General features: G+C 35.0%; 2 protein-coding genes and 1 pseudogene across 4 annotated transcripts; all 3 read right to left on the bottom strand.

Moving 5' to 3' along the window:
- Window positions 1-1,229: 1,229 nt before the first annotated feature.
- Window positions 1,230-6,197, bottom strand: LOC128176068 (uncharacterized protein F44E2.8-like). 3 transcript variants are annotated; one of them, XM_052842116.1, is made up of 4 exons: window positions 6,089-6,197; window positions 2,729-2,994; window positions 1,913-2,064; window positions 1,230-1,574 (listed from the first exon to the last, which is right to left on the bottom strand). In XM_052842116.1, exons 2-4 carry the CDS (start codon window positions 2,961-2,963, stop codon window positions 1,317-1,319), a joined length of 645 nt encoding a protein of 214 aa, XP_052698076.1. In that variant the 5' UTR covers window positions 2,964-2,994; window positions 6,089-6,197; the 3' UTR covers window positions 1,230-1,316. The 3 variants fall into 3 exon arrangements, with proteins under 3 accessions (XP_052698076.1, XP_052698077.1, XP_052698075.1); XM_052842117.1 differs by lacking the exon at window positions 6,089-6,197 and adding an exon at window positions 5,608-6,045; XM_052842115.1 differs by lacking the exon at window positions 6,089-6,197 and adding an exon at window positions 4,436-4,520.
- Window positions 6,198-8,921: 2,724 nt separating this feature from the next.
- Window positions 8,922-12,637, bottom strand: LOC128176069 (uncharacterized; annotated as a pseudogene).
- A 138-nt stretch (window positions 12,638-12,775) lies between these two features.
- LOC128176066 (ribosomal oxygenase 1-like) lies at window positions 12,776-23,059 on the bottom strand. The gene is made up of 18 exons (XM_052842114.1): window positions 22,902-23,059; window positions 21,384-21,494; window positions 21,053-21,206; window positions 20,478-20,848; window positions 20,014-20,150; window positions 19,668-19,767; window positions 19,459-19,572; window positions 18,938-19,044; window positions 18,501-18,608; window positions 18,085-18,119; window positions 17,759-17,853; window positions 17,437-17,520; window positions 17,060-17,164; window positions 16,733-16,874; window positions 16,310-16,433; window positions 15,551-15,650; window positions 15,181-15,267; window positions 12,776-14,995 (listed from the first exon to the last, which is right to left on the bottom strand). The coding sequence occupies exons 1-18, from the start codon at window positions 22,953-22,955 to the stop codon at window positions 14,912-14,914; spliced, it is 2,112 nt and encodes a 703-aa protein (XP_052698074.1). The 5' UTR covers window positions 22,956-23,059; the 3' UTR covers window positions 12,776-14,911.
- Between the last annotated feature and the right edge of the window lie 1,321 nt (window positions 23,060-24,380).

Here is a 24,380-nt window from a genome sequence, read left to right as displayed (position 1 = left end):
CATGGGCCAAGGTATCGGCCCGGGGTCTACAGTTAGAACCATTTATAATTCACACTATCTTAGGATGCTTGCATATCTCAGTATTAAATTCATGTATTGTAGTTCTTGAGAAAAAGATTTTTAAACAATTTCCCTATATACCTCTATTTTGAACGTTGAAACCTTCATGGAGCCAAATATTGGTCTGGGAGTCAGGGTTTTAACAATCTAGAATCTTTACTGTATTTACAAGCTTTGGTGTAAATATTGGCATTTCTGGTATAGTGGTTCTTCGATCAGAAGAATATTGAATATTTTTTAAAGATAAACGCCCTATTTTTCTTTTTTTACTGTGTCATGATTATCTCCCTTTTAAAAAATGGTCTCGCCCTTTATTTTAACAATTTAGAATTTCCTTTTCATAGGGGTTCTTTGTACCAAGTTTAGTTTGCCAGTGGTCAAGAAGTCAGAAAAGAAGTAAAAAAATGTGAAAAAGTTTACAGACAGACAAACGGATGACAGATAACAGGTGATCAGAAAAGTTCACAAGTTCACTTGAACCTTTGGTTCACGTAAGGTATAAATTGCATTAAATGAAAAGATTTTTTAAATCAAAAACATGATGAAACCACAGTTTAATGATTCTGAAATACAACTCATTTTGTTAACAAAGCCAATATATTTTTAACTTCCGTAAAGAAAATCCAACCAGGCAGTTTTTGGTTTTGAGGACTTGTCCAGTTGGCAAGTAAAATTTTAGATGTTTTGCGGGCTGCCAAAGGCGACACATGATTGTGTGGATAATCATCTTACAAGAGAATGTTAGTATAAGTGTTACCACTGAGTGCAAGGATGTTCGGGTGGTAGCATTATTATTCAATATCTAAAGTTAGATTGCTCAGTGGCATATCCATTTACATGTGTATGGAATGAGAAAGGGATAATATAAAACACTTAAAATTTGTCCAGTAAACATCAGATATAAAAAACGGAGAGGGCTACATTATTGCAGCTAGACAGGTTCTTGACTTAAATAAAGTGCATATGCACGGTTTTCGCACTGTCGAGAAACTTTCACTAACGAGATAAAAAAAGTTTTAAAAACCAACATTTCTCATTTCTGCTCGTGGCACATGTCAATATTAATATTCCCATCTGTGACTTGCAAACTCAATAGTTACTAATATGTTAAGGATTTGGTTATAATTGATGTAAAGTGATAAAAGTTAAATATATGGAGAAACGAGAACCCAAACAAACTATTTATTAGCACTGCCCGAATGAACACCTTGTACATCTGTCAACTACAGAGGTTTGTGTGACCACAGCTTCGGTTCTTAATTACAACCTTTGTCCGCATCCTGAGTTCCACTGGCCACCGAGGAAAACATTCCCTTCTCTTCCATAATCTGATTCCTGACGTCCGTAAGTAAGTACCCCAGCCAATTCTCCCCTCGCCAGGTATTCCGGTTTCTTATTAGAGGGTCACTAAGTCCAAGTCCTATCCCCCACAGGGGACCTCGGGGTGTGGCCTCGGCAAGGATCCGCGGGAACGTGTCTATCAAAGCCTTCTCCAAGTGTGGGTTCTGCTTAAACTGCAATAGACCCAAAAAACATACCTGTATTTGTTTTTTTGAGTTTGTTGTTCGGTTTTCTGTCTTAGTGATAGGGGTCTTAATCTTAGCAGTCACCCCCCCCCCTTTTTTGACAATTTATGCACAGTCGTCATTAATGCCCCTTACTTTACAATATAACTGCTTATATAGTTCTGAACTTTCATCATCTCTAGCTTTTTTATTACAAAAACAGGGCTCAAAGCAACACTTAAACTCATTTTATATGCAAGGCCATCTTTTGCATAAGATAAAATTGATCTTAAATTGCTATATAGATAAGTTATGGTTTTACATCCTCACGGCAACACGGGGCATACTTTTGCCTTTACTCCTTTCTTGACGATTCCAACACAGTATTTATACCATACGTCATTTTCAAAGCCCTTTACTCTTCTTCCACACCTCTTCATCTCAAATGGATCAGTTGCTTTCAATATATTATTGGCTTCTTCCTCGTCATTAAAAAGCTCTAAACATACAGAAGATTTCAAATTACAGACTGTGTTATACAATGTAGATATCTTTTAGCTAGATATCGAACTTCAAACCATAAATTACCTATTGTAACTGGAAGATGGAATGACATAGACAGAAGTAACAGGTTATGTAGTTATATAAAAGAGACATTGGAGATGAATTTCACAATATTTAGTGTTGCACCGTGTTAAAAAACGAAAGAGAAAAGTATATACCAAAATTTTTAGACCAAATATTGTCAAATTTAAGGAGCTTTTTTCCTCAAACAATGTGAGCTTATTAAGCAAGTTATGTAAATTTATCAGTATTGTTTACGAGAAGGCTAAACCTCCTGGTTATTCATTCCTATGTATTTATCTACATAAAAAATGTACATTTATACTTCATATAATATGTACAGAACCATTATAAATGTTTATTTTTTCCTCAACTCACGCATAAAGTGTAAATTGTGTACATGTTTGTACTCTCTTTGTTGTAAACTACAACCAAAGAGAAAAATAAACTGTTCAACTGTAACACTAGCAGTAGATTGGCTTTAATTTCAGCTTCTTTTATATGGTTAAGGCTTTTAAGCATATCAGTATTAACAGCATGTGCATATTTTATTGTAATTAAAAAAAGTTGCACTATACCGTTACATAACTGTTGCTTACTTGCTTTTTGGTACATCATGTATTGCTCACTACAACTGTATTCCATCCCATCCAAAACAAACTTGGCAGGATGAAAATTACTAAATGGAGAGTTTTTTCCGAAGAAATAACAGAAGTGCTCGGCCCTGTCGTTGACTGGATCCTGGTTTAAGAGAGATAGACTGTCTTCTTTACGGTATGTTTTTGTTTCATCAGACACCCCCTTATTGTTTTCATTGTCTAACTCTTTATCCATATTACCCGAGATTTTTCCTGAGGAAATCCTTCTGAAATTGAAGGAAATAATCATATGTATTAATCATTTTCATTATTATATGTTTTCTAAATTACAAGCTCACATACTCGTGTTGGAGATTTGAACTCAGTTGAATTTGCATAATATACATAAAGCAATTATAAAATAGATTGATATTTCTTAAATTTGTTCTATAGTGAACATTTATATCTTGTCAAATAATTGCATATAGCATATACATGTAACGTCTAAGGAAAATAAACAAGAAAGTGTTAAGAGCTTTTGTAAATACTTATTAATAATGCACTGAGATACGAGAATGGTCCAATGATGCACTGCAGAGGGTGCAAGCGGGGTTTGCATAGTTATACAAAATGAAAATAACATAAAAATGTCAATGGTTTAATATTCAATCGTACAGTTGCTGTAAATATAAGTAATAATCATTCTTTGAATATTATAGGGGAGTGATCATATGTACCATGCATCTCTTTGGGCTTTATTAGACTAAATCAAGCCCCGACTATCACAAGAACGTTATTATTCTAAAAAAAAAAGATTCCCTATTCCTTTAAAAGCTGAACCACGCACATAAGCACCAGTGCTCGGGTATATAAACCCAGCTTATAATACGCAATTGCAGACCTGAAACTCATAACCAACGTGAAGTATTTTCTAATTCTTTAAAGATTTTGCGCGTTTATTCCTTGTTTCGTTGACTTTCTGTTTGCATTGCATTGATCTGAACATTTCATGTTAATTTACATTGTATTCAAATTGCATATAAAAATGTGCTTGATTTGGATTACTAACTGTATTCCTTTGGGTACTGTTGTGTATGTTTTAAAATGCATATCTTCAAAGTGAGTAAGGAAGGCTACAGTTTTTAGTTATTATGAAACTTATTATTATGAGTGCATCTAAAGTTTTCTTAAAGTCTTCGAAGGCAGGGAAGATTTGAAAAGATGTTTGCACTGTTAGAAAATGTAGGTTTTTTTTTTCATGATTTGCGTCTGTCCAAATGTTTTATTGTAGATTCCATACTGTTCTTACTATGATCCCGGTGCCAATAGGAGGGGTACAAAGAACAATACAGAAATATTTAAAAATCTTCTCCTCAAGAACTTCAATGCTATAATTTGTGATATAGGAAACTACTGAAATTCTTAAGTAAAATATCAGAATTTTTTCTATACTTAATAATAGTTTAAGGCTAAAAAAAAGTTATACAGATGTAATATTTATAATTTTAATGGCTATCCAGTCTCCTTATGATGCCTGCGGCTTATATAGGGGATGTAGGGATAGCGGCGAACAAAGAGAAACATGGCGGACAATGGCAATTTACAAGTCCTGATCAGCCTTAACGTTTAATATCAGAGTTTATACAATTCATCTATATAACAATAAAAACTTCTATGAAATAAATTGCTAAGAACCTGAAAAAAGGAATTCTTATCCTTAAAACGTACATGATGCACTTCGTAGCTTGTTTTCTTCTTTCATTTTGAGTTTTGGGTTTTCCCATTCACAAGGCTTGGTGTTATATAACTATGCATGACCATTAAATTATTGGGGAAAAATATTAAAAGTATTGTTGAATTTGATTTAGTTCTTTTTATATATTATGTTTTGCTGCAAATTTTATTTTTACCATCATTGAAATTAATGTGTCGTTTCTATTTTTGGCATTCTTTCTGTGATGAATTTTATGTTAATATGGCTATTTTCAGCTTAACAGTCTACTAGTAAATATAAAATACAAAATAATCACATTGAAAGTAAAACATTGAGTGCCTCGAAAACCACTGTCAACCGACGCGAAGCAATGGTTTTCTCGGGGTGTCAATTTCAACAGTTACCCTCCCAAACAGGCACTATTTATATATTATCGACTGTTAACTAAAGTTTACAACCACAAACCATGGTTAACGATTCGTTAAAGGGGCATGGTCACGATTTTGGTCAAATTCTATTTTTAAGTTTTTACTATTTACAATGCTTTAGAAATGCATTTTTAATGATCAAATAAAATTTAAGAGTCACTTGTAAAGTTATAAGCAAGATACTGGGCTCACAATTCTTTGTCATGTAAACAAGGCTCGAAGAAGGTTCAATATACCAGTAAAAAATCTTTTCCCGGCTTATTTGTCTATCTTTTTATTCATTTTAAGCATAGATAAACAGTTCCTAACGTTTAATACATTCGTTTTAGGTTTAAAAATGTAATTTTTACTTCAACGTTAAAAATGTAAACAAACGCTTTGTTTACATAACGAAGAATTTCAAGCTCTGTAACTCGCTTATAACTCAACAAATGACACTCAAACTTCGGTTGCCTATTAACAATGCCTTTCTGAAGCATTGTAAATATTAAAATCGGAAAAATAATTTTTGACCAAAATCGTGACCATGCCCCTTTAAGTAAACTATACATTTCATTTGTAAAACAATATTTAACGGTTGTAAACTATAGTTTACGAATGTAAATTTACTTTTTTCTGTCTGTAAATAAACTTTGTTGTCAATTGTTAATTGATTTTGGCAAAACATGCAAGCGCTGCGTATTGGATGCGCTTGTGCTTCTGTAAAATGTTTATTTCACAGAGAATGTGCGATTTATGGTTTTAAAAATATTCCTTACCCAAGGCCTGGTATTTTGATTAGAGAAGAATAGTTTACAAAGCAGCAGAAACATCATTATTTCTACGTTTGATGATGCTACGGGATTTTCCTGTGAATAAAATCCGACGCCATTATGCAGTGATTCTCCAGGATTGTTTGGAAGTGTACATTACTGACTCACTGTTCACTCATCAAATCTTCGATTAATTTCAAAACACAGTTGGTGAAAGGGGATCGAAACATAGCCAAATATGTGCAGGAAATCGACAGTTTCATGTATATCGATTTCTTGGTTTCCGATCAAGGAAACATTCAATTTGATTCTTAGCACAAGTTCAAAACATTGCTGTATGCATCCCCCCTTTTTTTCTTCTTTTGAAAACTGCATGAATATATATCACTGATAACGATAACTGATCACTCCATAAAGGGTATCTATCGAAAAAAAATCATCCAATAGAAAATATATGTAAAACTGTACAAAGCAGTGATCTACTCACTGTTGTCGTGTTTCTTTGGATCTCAAGGTGCGCCAAGAGTTATTTATTGCGATTTATTAGGGAAATCACAAATTATACATACAAGTACTTTCAATTACGGCACATGTTAAAAATGAAAACAACTGGGCAACATTTAGAAATCTTTATTATTTTAAACTGAAGGACTTGATACTTAAGTAGGATGTTTAGTACATATGTAAGTGACTGTAGTGTGAAGCACAGTACAGCAAAGAAGGAAACGGACAAAAGTTTCAACAATCTGCACATCGTCCCCTTGAATAGTACACTCGTATAATTATGGTTTGTCCAAAGCATAAACAAATAAATATGTTTGATCTCCGAGTTTAACTTCGTGAATGACAGATATAGAGACATGCTATGTTTTTCACCCATGATATCAGCAAAGGCACGCACCGTCATCACATTCTTGTATCATCAACCTTGTATTAAACCCTTTGTTCCACCTTTTTGGAAGACCTTGCACCATTTATTCGGATTTCGGAATGCTTCGGATCTTTTTTATTTTCTGTTTTCTTTTTCTTATAATCGATGGATATCTGCCGTTTGGACAATGACATTATGACATGATATGATACAATATCTAATATTGTAAACAATTTTTAAACATTTAAAACTCAAGTCAAATTTTGACTTACTGCAGAAGTTGAAGAGGACAAAACATCTACTACTACAAAAAGTTGTTTCTACGTGAATTTTCAAGCTTTAAAAACCGTAAAAAAAACCAGGTTTCGTCATATGGCAAGGAAAATGCAAAAAAAATTAGTGGTTTAAATCACTTCTTTTCTTTAGAGATAAAATTTACATATAGTTTTAATGAAAATAAAATCTATTTCTTGCGCACTCTGATTAAAACCATTTCATAAATGTCAAATTATTATCCACTTTTAGGTGATACATGTCCATACTTTAGAATGATATCAAAATCATCTTGTCTCGATGTAAAATTTGGTTAAGGTCTTAACACACTATTATGGGTGATACTTCAGTTTTACCAAAGATTTTCTAAAAAAAAAAAAAAAAAGAGGTTTAGCCTGGACAAAAAATTGCACAAACAAACGACATTAAAAGGTACCGCGTTATTTCGCCTCATGTTAAATTTCACCCCTGACGACGAGACGGGTATGGTTGCATTATGACTTTTACACCGCTTCAAATAAAGGTCGAAATGATCAGACAAATTACAAATAAACATGTGTACGTTTTGTTCGCTAATATTTCCAAAGTCTGCTTTCTTTACAATCGATGCATAGCATGCTGATTGAATAACCCCAATCATTCGGGGGACGAAACCAAGCGGTGTCCTTTATAAACATTCCCGTGATGCATTTTGGTTTGTTTTTTCGTTTGCCCAAACAGAAATTATTTTTATTTACTTTGAATATTTCTAACTTTGAAAGGAGACTGATTCTGCTGGTGTAAATAGGAGAAAGTTCATAACTTTCTTAGATAAATGATTTGTATGGGAAAAAAATTGATACTGTAATTACAAAAAAATCGGACCAAGCAGCTTTAATTTTCAACATTGTCTAAATAAAAATAATAAATCGACAAAACGAAACTCGACCTGTACAGAGGAATGCAAATATATATCAAACCTGTGGATGTACAAACATTGATTTCATTTCTTACCATTAATTAATAATTATTTAATAAAATCTGAATCAAAAAAAACGTAAGGGAGAAACCTTACAATGGGGGGAAAACTACCGTAGATTAGCTTTTTCCACGGGGGAAGGCTACTATACAACAGGATTTCCGGACGGAAAAGCTGCTATGGGAGAAAAACTGCTCTACAACATTGGGTTTACCGGTCTTCGATTTTAATAACCCCTCTCTTCCATGATCTGATTATTGACGTGCGCCAATAAGTACCCAAGCCAGTTCTTCCCTTACAAGGTATTCCAGAGTTTTGTAGTGCCTTTTCCACCTAACCATCTTTCCCCCTCGGAAAAATTGCTATAGAACAGGTTCTCTCCTCCGAAAAGCTAAGCATAATTAAAGTGAGATTTCTCCCTTTTATAGCCCTCACGGAAAACCAAATCTACAGTAGACACCCCCCCCCCCCGTTTAAAATCCCCGTCATGTTTATGGCGGATCATTCGTGGAAATAATTTGCAATATCTCTGATGTATTCATTACTCATAATAAAGGGCAGTAAGTGCATTTATTAAAACATAATATAAAATTCCTTTTTGTTCACCCCCTTATATGAGCAAAGGCACGCGCCCTCATCACATTCTTGCATCGTCAACCTTGTATTACACTTTGTTGCACCTTTTTGGAAGACCTCGAACCTTTTTAGTCGGATTTAGGAATGCTTCGGATCTTTTTCTTTTCCGTTTCTTTTTCTTATAATCGATGCATATCTGCAGTTCGAACTATGATTATGACATGGATATTTTTTAAGAAGACGTCACAATACGTGTGAACTTTTTTTTACGCCGGTTTGGAGATTGGAAAACTAGAGTAAAGCTGGATAAAGTTTTTCTCATTAGAATATAAACGAATTATATATCAAAAATATACGAGAAATATGATATGATACAATATCCAATATTGAAAACAAGTTTTAATCATAAATCATTTTGTCTTACTTCGGTAGCGACTGAAAACAAAACATCTACAAAAATTTGTCTATGTGTTAAATTTCAAGTTTTGAAAACCTTGGATGGAAGTTGGAAAAGTCATATAAAGATAGCTTTGACAGTTTTTAGACAGAACACTGTAAATGTAGTTCACCATGGGGCGGAGACTAATGGCCTCGGACCAGGCCATATGTTCTTAATCACAACCATTGCCCGTGTCCCTGGTTTCACTGGTCTCCGATGTAAACACCCCCCTCTCTTCCATGATATGATTCCTGACGTCCGTAAGTAAGTATCCCAGCGAGTTCTTCCCTCGCCAGGTATTCCGATTGTTAATTAAGGGGTCACTAAGGTCGAGTCCTATCCCCCACAGGGGACTCCTGGGCGTGGCTTCGGCGAGTATCCGGGGAAACGTGCCTATCAGAGCCCTCTCTAAGTGTGGGTTCTGTTTAAACTGCAATAGATCAAACAAACGTATTAGTGTTTGCAAAATTCTTCAGAAGGCATGCGATACCTCCATTTCTTTCATAATAAACGATAACATTAACTATAATCTCATAAACTTTTTTCTTTCACAGAATCAATGTCTAACAGTGTAGCGCATTAGGATAAAACGTCTGCTGCTGATCTGCTAGTATTGAGTTTACATTAACTCGCTGGAGCTTACACCAATTTTTACCTTTCTAAGAATTTTAAAAATGATTTTATCGACGAATATCATACAGTTTGAAATTAAACAGTGATATACCGGTATTTCGATTATGATATACTTTCATTCACATTAAAATCTTAGGTGTACCGTTAAGTTTTCTCTGCCCTTGTGTTTGTGTCTCACCTTGGCAACCACCCCTCTATTGATCTCTAAAACGATGTTCGTTTTCTTCTGTTCCTTAGCTGGGTTTGTACCTGGGCTGTCACCCCTCTATTGATTTCTACAATGATGTTCGATTTTCTTTGTCCCGGTGTTAGAATCTTAGGGCCGGTACACACGATAAGGCTTGCCTTAAAACTCTTAAAACTTTAACTTCTTGCCTTGCCGTGTGTACACCCTTAATACACGTATTTGATAGCCTTACAAGTCAAACTTACGAATAGAACACTGCTCTTTTTCCTAATGCAAGACTTAGCTGACCTTTTTATAATAGCCAATGAAAATCATTTACCCTAATGTCAATCTATTTATATCAAACCGTACATGTGGGTAGATTTGAGTGACCATATGCAATGCGAGGAGTTAAAAGACTTAATAACTCTGCAAAGCATTGTTGATTTATCCGTACAATTTTTTTTAAATGGTGATAGGCTCTTCGAGCCACAATTGCAGCAGCGTATTGTGTGCACCGTGCACAGCTCTTCTTTGAACCCAGAGACTTGTCCATACCCGTGCGTTTACCCGTTTTCTCTTTTTATTAGATTAATTGCCGTAGCCAATAAAATAACTGCTGCTACAGTTATGAAATTGTCCTCCATTTTTGTAATGTTTAGAAAAATGCAAAAACGCATGGGGATTATGGAAATGATGTTTATAATCATGTAAGGCTTGCCTTAGCGTTTGAACACTAGAGACGTAAGGCTTGCAAAAACCTAAGAATTAGACTTGTAAGGCAAGCCTTATCGTGTGTACCGGCTCTTACCTTGACTGTCGCCCGTCAATGATCTTAAGTTTTCTCTGACCTTGTGTTTGGGTCTCACCTTGGCCGACCCCCCCCCCCCCCCCTTCTATAGATTTCTACAATAATGATCAGTTTCTTTATTCCATGTGTTAGGATCGTACCTTGGCCGTTACCTTTCTTTTGACTTCTACAACAATGTTTGGGGTTTTTTTTTTGTCCCTGTGTCGGGATCTTATCTTGGCCGTTATCCTCTACAGATTTCTACAATGGTGTTCGGTTTTCTGTCCCCGTCTTAAGAATTACCTTGGCTGTCACCCCTCTCGTGACGATTTCTACACACTGAGTGGTCCATTACCTTGGCTGTCGCCCCTCTCGTGACGATTTCTACAATGATCTGTCCCCGTGTTAAGACTTACCTTGGCCGTCACCCCTCTCGTGACGATTTCTACACACTGAGTGGTCCATACGTCGTCATCAAAGCCCCTCACTTTTCTGCCTTGTATCTTCATCGTCAGCGGATCTGTTGACGATCGACAAAATTTTGTGGGCCACTTCTTCGTCTTGAAACAGCACTAGACGTTCAAAAAATAAAAACCATCAAATTATTGTAGTTTTTTTTTATTACCTGTGAAACTATGTTCAGCTTATTATTTTTTGTGACTTCTCTTTATGGAATGTTTTTCAGCATTTAAACACGTTTGTATATTTATGTATTTATTTTGGATTGTGTTTAATGCGGTATTAGACACCTGTTGATATTAATGTGGATCCAAGTACATTATAATAAAAATAATTTCACAGTTTTGGAATTTTTAAATTTTTCTATATTTGACCCCCCCCCCCAAAAAAAAATTCTGAAATTTTTGGAAACTTCGGTAAAAATTGTAAAAGCTCGGATGGTTTCGAAATCTTGACTTCGAGATTTGTAGTAAACGCTCTAACAATTTTGGTGGGGGGGGGGGGGGGGCGAAAGAAAAGAAATTGTAAAATTACTTGATTTTATTTTTCATTTCATTGTTCATTTCAATATGAAGAACGTAACAATATGTAGGTGCCTCATACCACCTTAATGGTAGTGTACGGTCAAACATCATATCGATATATCTTGCTTACTTGCTTTTTGGTACATCATATACTGCTCACTACAATTGTATTGCACGCCATCTAGAACAAATTTGGCGGGGTGAAAATTACTGAATGGAGAATCCTTCCCATAGAAATGACAAAAGTGCTCGGCCCTGTCGTTGACTGGGTCCTGTTGTATGAGGGATACGCTGTCATCTTTACGGAACGTCTTCGTCTTTACTGACCCCTCCTTCAAGATTCGAGCATTTAATTCACTGTCCGCATTCCCCGAACCCTTTCCCGATGAAATCTTTTTGGCTTTAGACAAAATTGGACACGCATTCACGGCTGCTCTTTTCATCTGGACACGATAACTGTTAGAACAAATTCCGATTATTTTCATAATAGTAATAGGTTTTGCATTAGATGAATTGTATAAAGAGGATGTGTCGTTAACTTTAAACGTTCCAATACATCCATCCGTCATATTGAAATATTATAATGAACGTTAGGGCAATTTGAATCATAGTTCTTGCTTATTAAAATATGTGATAACACCTATCGGATTAGGTATAATTCATGTATCATCAAATCAAAAGCTGACTAAGCGATACTACCTATTTCAGTACCGGTAGATGATATGAATACCAAAACGGCTCCCCATTCAGGGTGTCGATGTTGGGATCTTTAATCCAGGCACCCCCCCCCCCCCCCCCCACTTTTTCTCCCAGCAACAATTTTTTTAAAATATACATATAAAAAATTGAATTATCATGAAGTTGCCCCCCCCCCCCCCTTTTTTTTGGCAGTATGTAAACAATTGGTATGACAATAAGGAAATAAGGAGTGAAATTGAAGAAGATTTTTGAAGATTTGAAAAAATCCAATTTTCCCTTTTTTTTTTTTTTTTTTTTGCTTGTCAAGATCTTTTGGATGAGTCTGCCCCCCCCCCCCCCCACTTTCAAAAACGATGCTACGTGCCTGTAATCGGACTATCTAGACTTTCTATACAGTAAAATGGTCTTTACTCCAGAAAATACTTGCATTCATCTTACATTAAATTACAATTTTACCTCCCTTGGCTTTCGTAGAATGACAAGAAGAAGCGACATCGACCGTTTTAAACAGTGACACATGTACCACATAAGATGAAATTACAAAGTCTTCCAGAATGTCTTAAATTTCACAAAGTCACAAACCACGGCTAATTGTAGTGTAACGAATCCTTGTCATTCTTCTACTTTCGTTTTCGGGGGTACTTTCCTATTCTCTTTTGAGAAGTGGAGAGTCATAGCCTACATCCATGTATGTAGGGTTTGCCTGTCCACTTCTCAAAAGAGAATATTGCTTCCCAAGAAATGTAACCAAAGGCAGCACTTATTCCATACACAAAATATCAAGAGTTGGCTTTTTTCATATTTAATACAAGCTTCGGAATAATGCTTTATAAAACCTCATGCATATTCCATTAATGAATCAAACAATGACTGACATACATAATGAATGCATGTTATACAATTACGTGTAGTCAATTAAAGCATAAGTAACAATCAACTTCTACAGCTATCTGCGTGCAATAAGCATAGTATCTGTTCTTATCTAAGAAAAAAGGCCTATATTCTGCATCAGGTCCCGTTTCTGTCCCTTTATGTTTCAATATTCCTTTATTTTTTATCGGTCATCATTATTTACATATATTTTCATCTACCGATCATGACTCCCTCTATTTCTTACGGGAAATTATAGTTAATTCATAGCTCTATAGCAACAGACAGGACTGAAATCTACACACCCCGTTTACCGATTGGTCGAAACCTACAGTGACCTAAGAAAAATTACGAACTGCACGAATTAATCATGATGTCAGACTCAAATTCCAATAGAAGACGATTTGGCTGTTTCTTTAAGCTAACGTATTGGTGTACATAAAAAGTAATTCCGTGAATTTTCTTACTTTTTACAATCCATTTATTAATTTGTTATAAGAAAGATGGAAATATAAATAATAAAATGTTTTCTTGGATGATTCATGCAAGTTATAAAGGTAGCGATCGTTGCAGAAAAAATACATAACCCGCGGAGTATGTATTTTTTCTGAAATTTCGCAACCTTCTAATTACGTATGAATTACCAAAAAAAGCATTTTATTATTTAAATAACGTAATACACACTCCATACATAAATGTATAAGCAAATAGATTACCAGTATATCATGGTTTAAAAGATAATAACTGTTTATTTTATGAGATACATAACCTAGATTGCTAATCTACATTTATTTACAGTAAAACACTAGGAAAAGTCCCTTCTTTTCTGTCAGGTTGAAACTAAACATGAGACCTACTGGCCTTGATGGTTACCCGAGTATCGTAGCCCTTAGATGGTCCTGTCAGAGAGTCTCCCTTTTGCATTATAGGCTTCAATTTGGATTCTAAATCCTAATCTGAATTTGATGTTTGAAAAATACGTATTCAAAAAAAAGTGGGAAAGAGTTGGAATATTATATCCTAAGCTCCCAGTGCAAATAATTATAACTTTTTGGTAAAAGAGAGCGGCAGGCCTTTCATGGTCAATCTATAATATTCAGTTTTAATCATAATGCACACAACATGCGTACAGTTTATTTCTACAAGCATTTGTCACCCTATAAACACCCCCCCCCCCAACTGGCCCAAATAAAAGGCATCAACCCTGGCCCAAAGGCAGTGAATTTCACAATTTAGGAACAGTACAACTATGTTTCCACAGTAATTCTGAATTCAAAGAACATGAAAATATCAGAAGATCATGTTGAAAATTAAGGAATGAATATAACTTTCCAGAAAAAAAGAGTGGACAAGTAAAAAAGTAAAAATCTACTTCACATCTCTCTCTCTCTCTCTCTCTCTCTCTCTCTCTCTGCTGGTAGATATGTGAAATTATTCGGAAAATCAACATAACATGACAGAAATAGAAAACCTGGGACAAGGTATAGTTTGTTACAACATTGTTCTACACAGCATAATTTGATACCTGTCTTCATTAATACTGAAGAAAGTTAGCTATATGTACATAGTCACTCTTTGACCGAGACTTTGGTAGAAAACAAAATTGAATATTTAGCTTCCTGCTTATGTGAACACAAGAGTAAAACAGAAACCTTACACATAATCAACCTTATGGAAATTATGTATTGTAAAAAAATCTTTAAATACCTGGAATCCAATATACAACTGAGTTAAAATGATTATCTTTCATACTGTTGACTTTTCTTGTTTTATCTGTTCAATATAATGTACAGTGTATATCTACTCTAATACACATATTATCACAATTTTTTGACTAAAACAAAATTTAAAATTATGCATCTAAAATAAATTATGCTACCTGCATATACTCATAACTGTAACTTCCAAGTAAATATTACATTGTACATATTTTGTGAAAATGCACAGATTTCCTCACAACCCTATGTAGATGGGGAAAGTTCAAACTAAAAGCATTGCCTGCTAAAACTTGACAAGAAATAAACATTAAACATGGCTAAGACTTAGTCCAATTTAGCTAGAGTCTTCATCAAGGGGAAGTAACTGTTCTCCTGTTAGGAGCAAGCCTTTCTCATATAGCATACTGGCTACATCAATCTGTGAAGAAAGAGTTAAACGTTAGAAACTTCAGTAAGAATGAATTACATTTATACATACTTTGGCTTTTATTGAACCTTCTAATCAGAATCTACATAATTTACTGTTGAAAATTGTGCACGTAAACATTATTTGGACTTCAAAGTTCCAGATCTTGTGACTGACACATGAAGGATCCTACTTACTCTCTGATCTATAGACGGTAAGGGCAGGCTCTCCACTGTCACATACTTAGGGTAGGAATGGATCAAATATTCTACAGCAGGGGCCACCTGTTCCAAAGAGGAATTAGCATACTAAAGATTTACCTGATAGGTTTAAGTAACAAAACGATAGACTCCGTGTAAACATTTTAAGATCATTAACCAGAGTGTTACATGTCATTCTCTTCATAAGTCTAATAGTTAGATATACTTGTACACAAGGACACAAATAAGAAAACTTCAACAAATAAAATTCAGCACCTCAATCTTGTTAGAGATCATGAATCAGAAACAAATGATGTAAAAAAAAGTTTGTGACCAAAACAATAATTTTGCCTTCAGTGAAAGATACCTCTGATGAGATCTGTATGAAGGTGGGCTCTATTTCATGGTACAAGCGTGTGTTCTCTAGGGAGTGGTAGATTCTCACCTCATCCTCCTCTGTCAGAAGTCTGAAGTATAAAATGTGCAGAACTAGTATGGCATAGTTATCTGTATTATATGTTAAAACAAAGATATACATGTACACCATATTATCATTCACCGCTCCAACTATATCATCTGGTGATGCTTTTAACTTTAAAGTATCACACCTGAAGAGATCACCTGTAAGACATAACTCTGAGATATCATACCTGAGGATGCCTTAACAGATGATCTTGATGGTAACATACCTGAGGATGCCTTTTATGGAGCATCTTGATGGTTACTTACCTAAGGATGCCTTTATGGAGGGTCTTGATGGTTACATACCTGAGGTTACCTTTACAGATGATCTTGATGGTTACATATCTGAGGTTACCTTTACAGATGATCTTGATGGTTACATATCTGAGGATCTGATGCCTTTTATGGAGCACTCTTGATGGTTACTTACCTGAGGAATCCTTTACAGATGATCTTGATGGCTGCATAACTGAGGATACCTTCACAGATGATCTTGATGGTTACATACCTGAGGATACCTTCACAGATGGTCTTGATGATTACATACCTGAAGAATCCTTTACAGATGATCTTGATGGCTGCATAACTGAGGATACTATTACGGATAATTTTGATGGTTACATACCTGAGGATGCCGTTACGGATGATCTTGATGGTTACATACCTGAGGATGCCTTTACGGATGATCTTGATGGTGGTGTCTGGCTCCATCTCAGCCGTGCCCACCACACACATCTTCTCCTTATCCCAGTGTTCACCGCTACCATGAACGCTGAAGGCCTTCTCCGCTACAGAATTACAAACACAAGTTTGAGCATGCTAATAAATTTTCCAATATTTACTTATACAAAAGAAGATACAGGATGCTTCAACAATACTATACACTCTTTTTTCTTTTGTAGAAAAACATAAAATCTTATTCAGTCATCAATGTTAATCAAGATGTCACAAATTAGACCTTCTACATGGATATTTTCAGGGATCAAACTACTTTAAACTACATGTAGTGTTATATTCATTCTCTCATCACAGAATTATCATATAATTTGGCCTTAATGTTACAGGACAGTACATTCAGTGGGCGTACCATCTGAGAGAACTGGGGGGAGACTGTCGTGGATGAATGATTTGGCCATCTGGTCACAGGCAGAGTCTACCGGGAGATGTTGGATCATCCGGACCATCAGCTGTTCTACCTTCTTCAGGAAAAGGTTCCTCGGGGCACCATCCTATCAATAGAAATATTAGAACCAATGAACCACCAGGACAACAAACAAAACAGGTTCCTGGGTGCTCCGTCCTGGCGATACATTACAGAGCACCGACAGAACATAATACACAAAAACAGTGAAACTTCATTGATTTATGATTAAACCTGGGATTTCTAGTTCTGGAGGGAAACTGCACTACTGACCATGTCTGAGTTAGCTATCCCCATGTATGAAGAATACTCTCGGGGTAAACCTCTTCGGAACTCGACATCTTCATCAATAGCAATCTGCAAGGCTCTGGGAACCATCTAAAACAGAGACAATGAATTAATTCTGAAATCTATTTTAGGTAAAAAACTCAATTTAGTTTTTATGTTTTATGTCTTAGATGTACTATAATAATGAAATCCACATTTTTATATCTTAGATGTTTATTTAATTTTAAAATCTATCCAATAGGCATTTACACAATCATATTAAACCAAGATCATTACAAACTGAAATAACTATATTGCATTGTACATGTTGCATGCAGCATAAAGGATGCACTAGGTAAAGACTGAATGTAAAACATGCTCACCTTTTCAAAGAGATCACCCCAGGTGTTTTTCTGGTAACAGGACACGGTGATGTGTAGAGAGTGTGTGTCCTCCATACAGTTACCCTGAGAGACAAAACAAAGTGAATAGAAACAATCACATCAAAGCTGCCTCAATGAAAAATTACATTAGAAAGCTGTCTGGAAGACAATTTATTTAACAGCTACCTATCAAAGAAAGAAGAGTTCAAAATATAAAACGAATCAAATATAAAACAGAATTATTTTAAAATTATATATATATAATATATCGCCTTAAAGATTTCTTTTTCTTTATACATGAGTAACATGAGAAAGAGTTTACCTGGTGGATTGTCCCCCTTGGAAAATATAACAAATCCCCCGGATCAAGAACAGTGTCCAGTATTGGCTTTCCGAGGTCCTTCTCTGAGAAATTACCTGCAAGTTCAGATGAAAAATTGTCAGATTTGATTATTAAATTAACCAATGTATCTGTTTATTTCCACATCGATTGTGCATGCATTTACAAAACTTTCTCTATTGGTAATACAGTCCATCACTGATAAGCATGACTTTAAATTGGATAACTGATTTATTCTGAGACAAAATATGAGTGAGATGCTCAGCTATGTCCATTATAGAAATAAGGCTGCATAATAATAAACTTACCACTTGATAATCTAGGAAGAACTTCATTGTCTGTCCTGAAAGTAGATCAAATATTTACAGTATGACATGTTCTGCTATGTTATAAACTGATATTTAACAATATAACCCTACCCCGATTATGACACAAAATGCCACCCATTTTAAGATAAACAGGTCTATCAAAAACAAATTTGCATCAAATTCCATGTTTTCAAGACAAAGTTATGAAAGGTATTAATTCATTTTCAAGTGCACTATCAGACAGAAATAAACAGTAATCAAGATAAAATGAATTTCATTTCCATGGAGAATCTTGTTCCACCAGCATGTTGAATGATTTAAATAAATGTTTGACTTGGTCAATGAGTACCAGTACATAAGTTGATGACATAGTCCATCTCCTGTATATACCACAATCAACGATATGACTGTTTTACCTTGGACTATACAGCCTCCAATGTTTCCTGCCCTCCAGCTGTAATATAAAGGCTTCTATGTCATCATAGTGGGGAGCAAAACCCTGGGTGCCGGGAGGAGTTAAGTACCTGAAATAGTCCACATATCAGATGTGATTCATCTATAAGAAACGTGAATCAAATCAATCACCTAATGTACTTATGATATTGTCTGATGTTAGATAAAAGATCACCAAAATTCAAACAATTTTTATCTTAACATTGATCAATAGTTCTTTTGAAGGAAGGATATTAAAACAAATTCTTTTATTCAATTGATTGTCTAAGGGACCCCTGGTAGATGATTACACATTGGCTCCAATACAACAGTTGAAGTACTCCTGGAGAACAGGTAGATACTTACACATTGGCTCCGACACAACAGTTGAAGTACTCCTGGAGAACAGGTAGATACTTACACATTGGCTCCGACACAACAGTTGAAGTACTCTTGGAGAACAGACAGCAACTTCCACACATTTCTGGAGTAGGTCTGCGGATTCAGTAGTCTTACAGAACAGCCATTCTGAAAAAAAGAAATCAGAAGAAAAAAATTAATTTTTACAAGAAAACAGGTTATGGTGTTCTTAACATTGGTGTTCCTTGGATCTGATATGAAACTTACAAGAGCAAAAACTTTTTCTGGTTTATACAGTATTACTGTATTTACCAGGTTTGCTACTGATTTTATTTGAAAAATTGTTGTTATGACAAAGTCAAAAGAAGTTGTGGACCAAAATCTTTTCATATCATTTAATAAACATACACTGAAATGAAATGTCGCCTTTAAAATTTTGCTACTTGTGGATCACAGGAACATAAAGAGCAATCATATGACAATTTTATCCTACAAAAAAGTTTTATTGTAGACAAAATTTAAATAGCCAGACAGATAAACAAGCTAAAATAACACAAATTGACAGCTTCGATTGTACTGTACCTGATAAAAGTCCCACACCACAGAGGGAAAGGCGCGACCCACAGGGTTATGAGTTTCTCGCTGCCCATTGGTAAACGTTGTGACATCCAGGTTAGTCGAGAACTGTATGTTTTCCTGCAGATTAAGAAAAGGGTACAATAGTAAATGGTAATAAGAGAACATCAACACACATCTAACAGATAACAGTCAGATTATGTTGAAGGTTGTACCTCTCTCAGAATCTTGTCCAGTTCTGCTGTGCTGAACCAGCCATCATTATACTGGGCCATATGTCTCTGGACTAATAATGGCTTCCTCTCCCATAACTCTCTGAAATACATTTATGATTATAAATTGGGAAAGCCAATACATAATAACAACTTACTAGATTGAAAAAAGACTGATCAATCACAACTCATGAACTGTCAGGTATTGAGAGAATCAGGAAGAACCTTCAGATTTCTTGGATATTTTGAATGGTGATTTCTTTCAGCAAGCTAATTTCTTTTTCATTCTATCTATTACTAATCTATCAAAAGAGAAAAAAAATCCTTTTAAAAGTCCGACTTTTTGTACCTGAAGAACTTGTCTGGCTTTACAGGGTGAATAAGGCATTCAAAGATTTTCCTTGCTTCCTCTCCACTATTAAACATGTATGGCAACTGTGAACTAGATGTTGATTCATCCTCAAATGAAACTGCATGCTCCATCTCCTGTTAGAACATAACAGACTTATCTCAGAAAACACCACATTACAACTTGTAAAAAATGCGTTTTAGAATATATGCAAAAAAAATTCTGTTAATAAAATCAAGATTCCATGATTAGAATTATACTCTCTCAAATTGATTTGGACCCATGATGCTGTAATCTAACCTTTTTTTTGCATGATTCACTAGGGATCTTGTCCCTGTGAATAATTTTTGCCCCAAAACAGCCCTTAAATGCCTTCTGTAATTGCTTTAGATTATTTACATGGGCTATAATGTAAAGAACCAGTTTATTGCTTGATAACTACGAGTGAATAAACATTGCCTCACCTCTGTACTACAGTCCTGCATCTGTACCTCGCTGTTGTCCTTCTTTTTCTTCTTTGCTGGTTTGTTATCAACTTCCACTCCATCCCTCTTGTTTTTCCCAATATGTCTCCCAGCACCATCAGATACCCTAGGACTGGGGGTTTTCTTGTGTTTGCTGGGCTTGAGGGAGGAAAACTGCTTATTGCTGGCCTCGGCTAATGGTGTGGCGGTCTCTATGGATGACCGGTTGGATCGATTTCCCGGGGACTGTTTCTCTGTGGGAGGAGCCGGTGGGGATCGTTTCCCCGAGGGAGGGATGTTCTGGTTTCTGGTTGGACGCACTGCTGAGATTTGTTTAGGTATGACAGGTGTGGATAAGGGCCTGCCTCGATCTATGTAGAAGTGTAAAACAAGAAGAATAAACATATAGGAATAGAAACCATCAACATGACACAGTCAATAGCAAAATGAATCTGTGTAAATGTGTTAAACACTTTTGTAGGGATAAAAACAATCAATGACACAGACTTGGAAATCAGCATACAGTACTGTAATAGTAACAGTATATGAATATCTAAAGAAAACAGTGCACATACCTTGTAAGGTGCCCTGATCCTCCTCCAGGTCAGTGGTGGATCTTACACTGGTCAGCTGTACAGGGTGATCACTCTGGGGCTCTGGTAAAATGGTCGGCCTGGATTTTGGTGTGTTTCTTAGGCTGGACCTTAGACTTCCCCCTTTTAAGACTTTCTATTTTTGACAAAAACAGATGATTGAAAACTAACAAATGTATACCCTATGGTTAATTCAACAATAAATACCTTTAAGTGTTAAATTGCTTTTAACTGGCAATCTCTCTAAAAAGTTGTAAACTGATTCCACTCCCATAAATTCCATGCAAAACGGAATGGCTTTTTATTGCCCTACCATTAGTTTTTTGCCCTTCCCATCCAGGGCCTTTTTAACGTCTTCCCTGATGGACTGAGAACTGGAAGCTTTACGGATGCTGGCCCTACTGTCCAAGCTGGAGGCACTGTCCTGCACAAAGGAAAAATTTAACCCTTAAAAATATGTTTTATGGCCCTTTAGGCGAGTTCAGTAAAACCACTTAAAGCACATACGCTTAAAATAAATTCAAATACAGCAAAGTAAGTTTCATTTCCTGAATCTTAAATATTGTACGTATTATAAACTTATCAGGTACAATGAATAGTGATTACAACAAACCAAATTCCTCCTCCCTGGCCCTTTGCTATATAACCATGTTTTACTGTACATGAATTTGAGGCATCAGTAGGTACATGCATTGGTAAATCAACTAAATAAATTTTATGAAAAATGAACAGTCTGAGAAGGTAGATATCAGAGAGGTAAATTATGTTTTTCATAGTTATATATCATAAAGATTTTTATTGAATCTATTTTTCATAGTTATATGATAATAGGTTTCAAAATAAAATGGGATTCCTTTCAACACCTGGAAACATCAGAAACTCTCAAATCGGACATCAAAGGTCTAATAAGTGAGTACCGTATTAGTGCCCATTATTAATGCATGTATCTACACATTTAATCAACTAGTTTGATTTTAATTCACTGGAAAACATGTAGATTCTTTTAAACTTAATTACGTTTTTTTTTATAGATCAAATGAACATACAAATACATGTAGTTCTAGAAAATGGCTCATATTAACTTGAAATAAATACTGGTGTCATTCTATTGTATCTTCTAATTTTCATTTGACAAAAAAGGGATGTAGACTCTAATATAAAGGTACGTTACACGTTGTAATTTTTAATCCGATTTTATGTCGACTTGCTCAGATAAAATTACTGCGCTTGATTGTTGAGGTGGTCGCAAGATACAGTTTAACAATCAATTCTATTATAACAATATACAATTACATGTATTTTATTGAAGATCACTGCGACATGATTTGTACTATAAAATTATAAATCCATTGAAAATCAGACACAATTAAAATATTAATGGTCTTTCAAATTCTGCTTTTAACTTTGAACTTATGAAGTCACATAGTAAGGGTATAGTCGAAATGGAATGAGAAAATAGCATCGTGTTACCACACCCAAGATCTTAAGGAATGTAACATGGAGACTGAAGCACCATTTTGATTCTTTGAATGCAATACAAATAAGGCAACTGCCTTTTACAGGTAGCTTAGCAGTTCAGGTATATTTTAGTAAACTCAAAATATTAAATTATGTACATGCATTTCTATTTCAATTTATAAATTTAAATCCTTGGTTCACCCTAATTGTCACAATGCCAATACACAATATTAACATTTAAGCATGTAGCTTTTGTATTTTAACGAGGTTCTATGATCAATGCAATCATGATCATGATGATAAATCCAAGTTTTTATGTCTGTCAGGATTCAACATTGTTCAATGACTCGGCATGCTCAACAAGTGACATTACCTTTCTCCCTTTAAACACCGAAAATGCTGATACTTTTTTTGAATGACTCATCATAAAAATAGGGTGAACAATTACGATTAAATGGTAGGCATCATCCTAAGAATACCGTTTTAAATATTCATATGTTTTTCTGATAACGCGCCATACACATGGACAGGAATAATAGGTTGCGTTGTAGTTCCGAAACCGAAGACGGATTCGAAAATTCCGCGATTATGATTTATTTATTTATTTTTTTTATTAGGAAAAATCTTCATTCCCACATTGGTAAAAATTGCGAAAATAATTTAGAAATACATACTGGCATTGTACCAGTTATCGGCTATAATTTTACGTTTTCTTTTCGTGTTTCCTTATTTCTTGATGTATTTGAATAAAACTTGACATATTTTAAATGGTTAACTCCTAATTTATCAGTCAGTTAGATTATATCATCATTTAGAATTCAAACATTTTGTTTTTGTGCTATTTAGCACGCTCCGAATTTGCCGAGTTTTTACGATTTACTGTACCAGTTATCGGCTTCGTGATAATAACACAGTAAAATCCCTTTACATGTTGATTTTATATTCTGCAAAGTTTAAATTGAATTATGTCCCTTGCAGGGGTCAGCCTGTAGGTCGTAGGGGTTACTATAGTCCAATCCACACTTTGCAAAAGTTGTTCCCCTTTGTGGGGTCAACCCAAAGGTCAAAAGGGAAAAAAACAACTTTTCCCTTCTTTATGCAACCAAATATTTGGGCGTCCTGTGAAGAAATCTCCTGGAATTTAATTTATTCCTTCGATGAGTGGGTTGCCCCAACTTGGGGCAATCAAAATTCACAGAGGAACCCTATTTCTAATGTCAAATGACGAAGTTACAACCCTCTAAACTACAAAGGCTACTGTGAGAAATATATGGGTTTTTCCCCAAAGATGGCGGACAAGGGACATAACTTTTGTAAAGTGTGGATTGGTCTATACATAAACAAAACTCATAAAATTATCCGTTTATCATCATACGGTAATACATAAAAACGTATGCTGTTCAAAACATAATTGTGCAATCAGGCGTTCAACTGCACCATGAATCTCTCAGAATTTAGTGAATTTCTTTTGTTTAGAAATTTTATATGTATTGATATTATATGTCAAATCAAAGAAGGGATATAATAACGTATCACAAAGAGGTCATATTCTATTTTTAACTTATTATGTCACATTCCCCATAGCTGAAAGTGCAAAGATGTAAATCAGCGGTAAACAATGATCGTTAAAGCTCATGTTTAAAACATATTCAAGAAAGTTTTCAAGCAAACTTACTTTTCTTTATTCGAAACAGACGACTATGGAACGCCAAATTAACAAATATTCAAATATTTGTACCTATCTTCAAATAATTGTACCTATCTTCAATTAATTGTACCTATCTTCAAATCATTTGAAGATAGGTACAATTGAATTAAAGATAGGTACAATTGAATTGAAGATAGGTGTAAA

Source organism: Crassostrea angulata, chromosome 3, assembly GCF_025612915.1.
Source record: "Crassostrea angulata isolate pt1a10 chromosome 3, ASM2561291v2, whole genome shotgun sequence".
Classification (NCBI taxonomy): Eukaryota; Metazoa; Mollusca; class Bivalvia; order Ostreida; family Ostreidae; genus Magallana; species Magallana angulata.
Note: the sequence above shows the minus strand (reverse complement) of the source record. Positions and strands in the feature narration are given on the sequence as shown.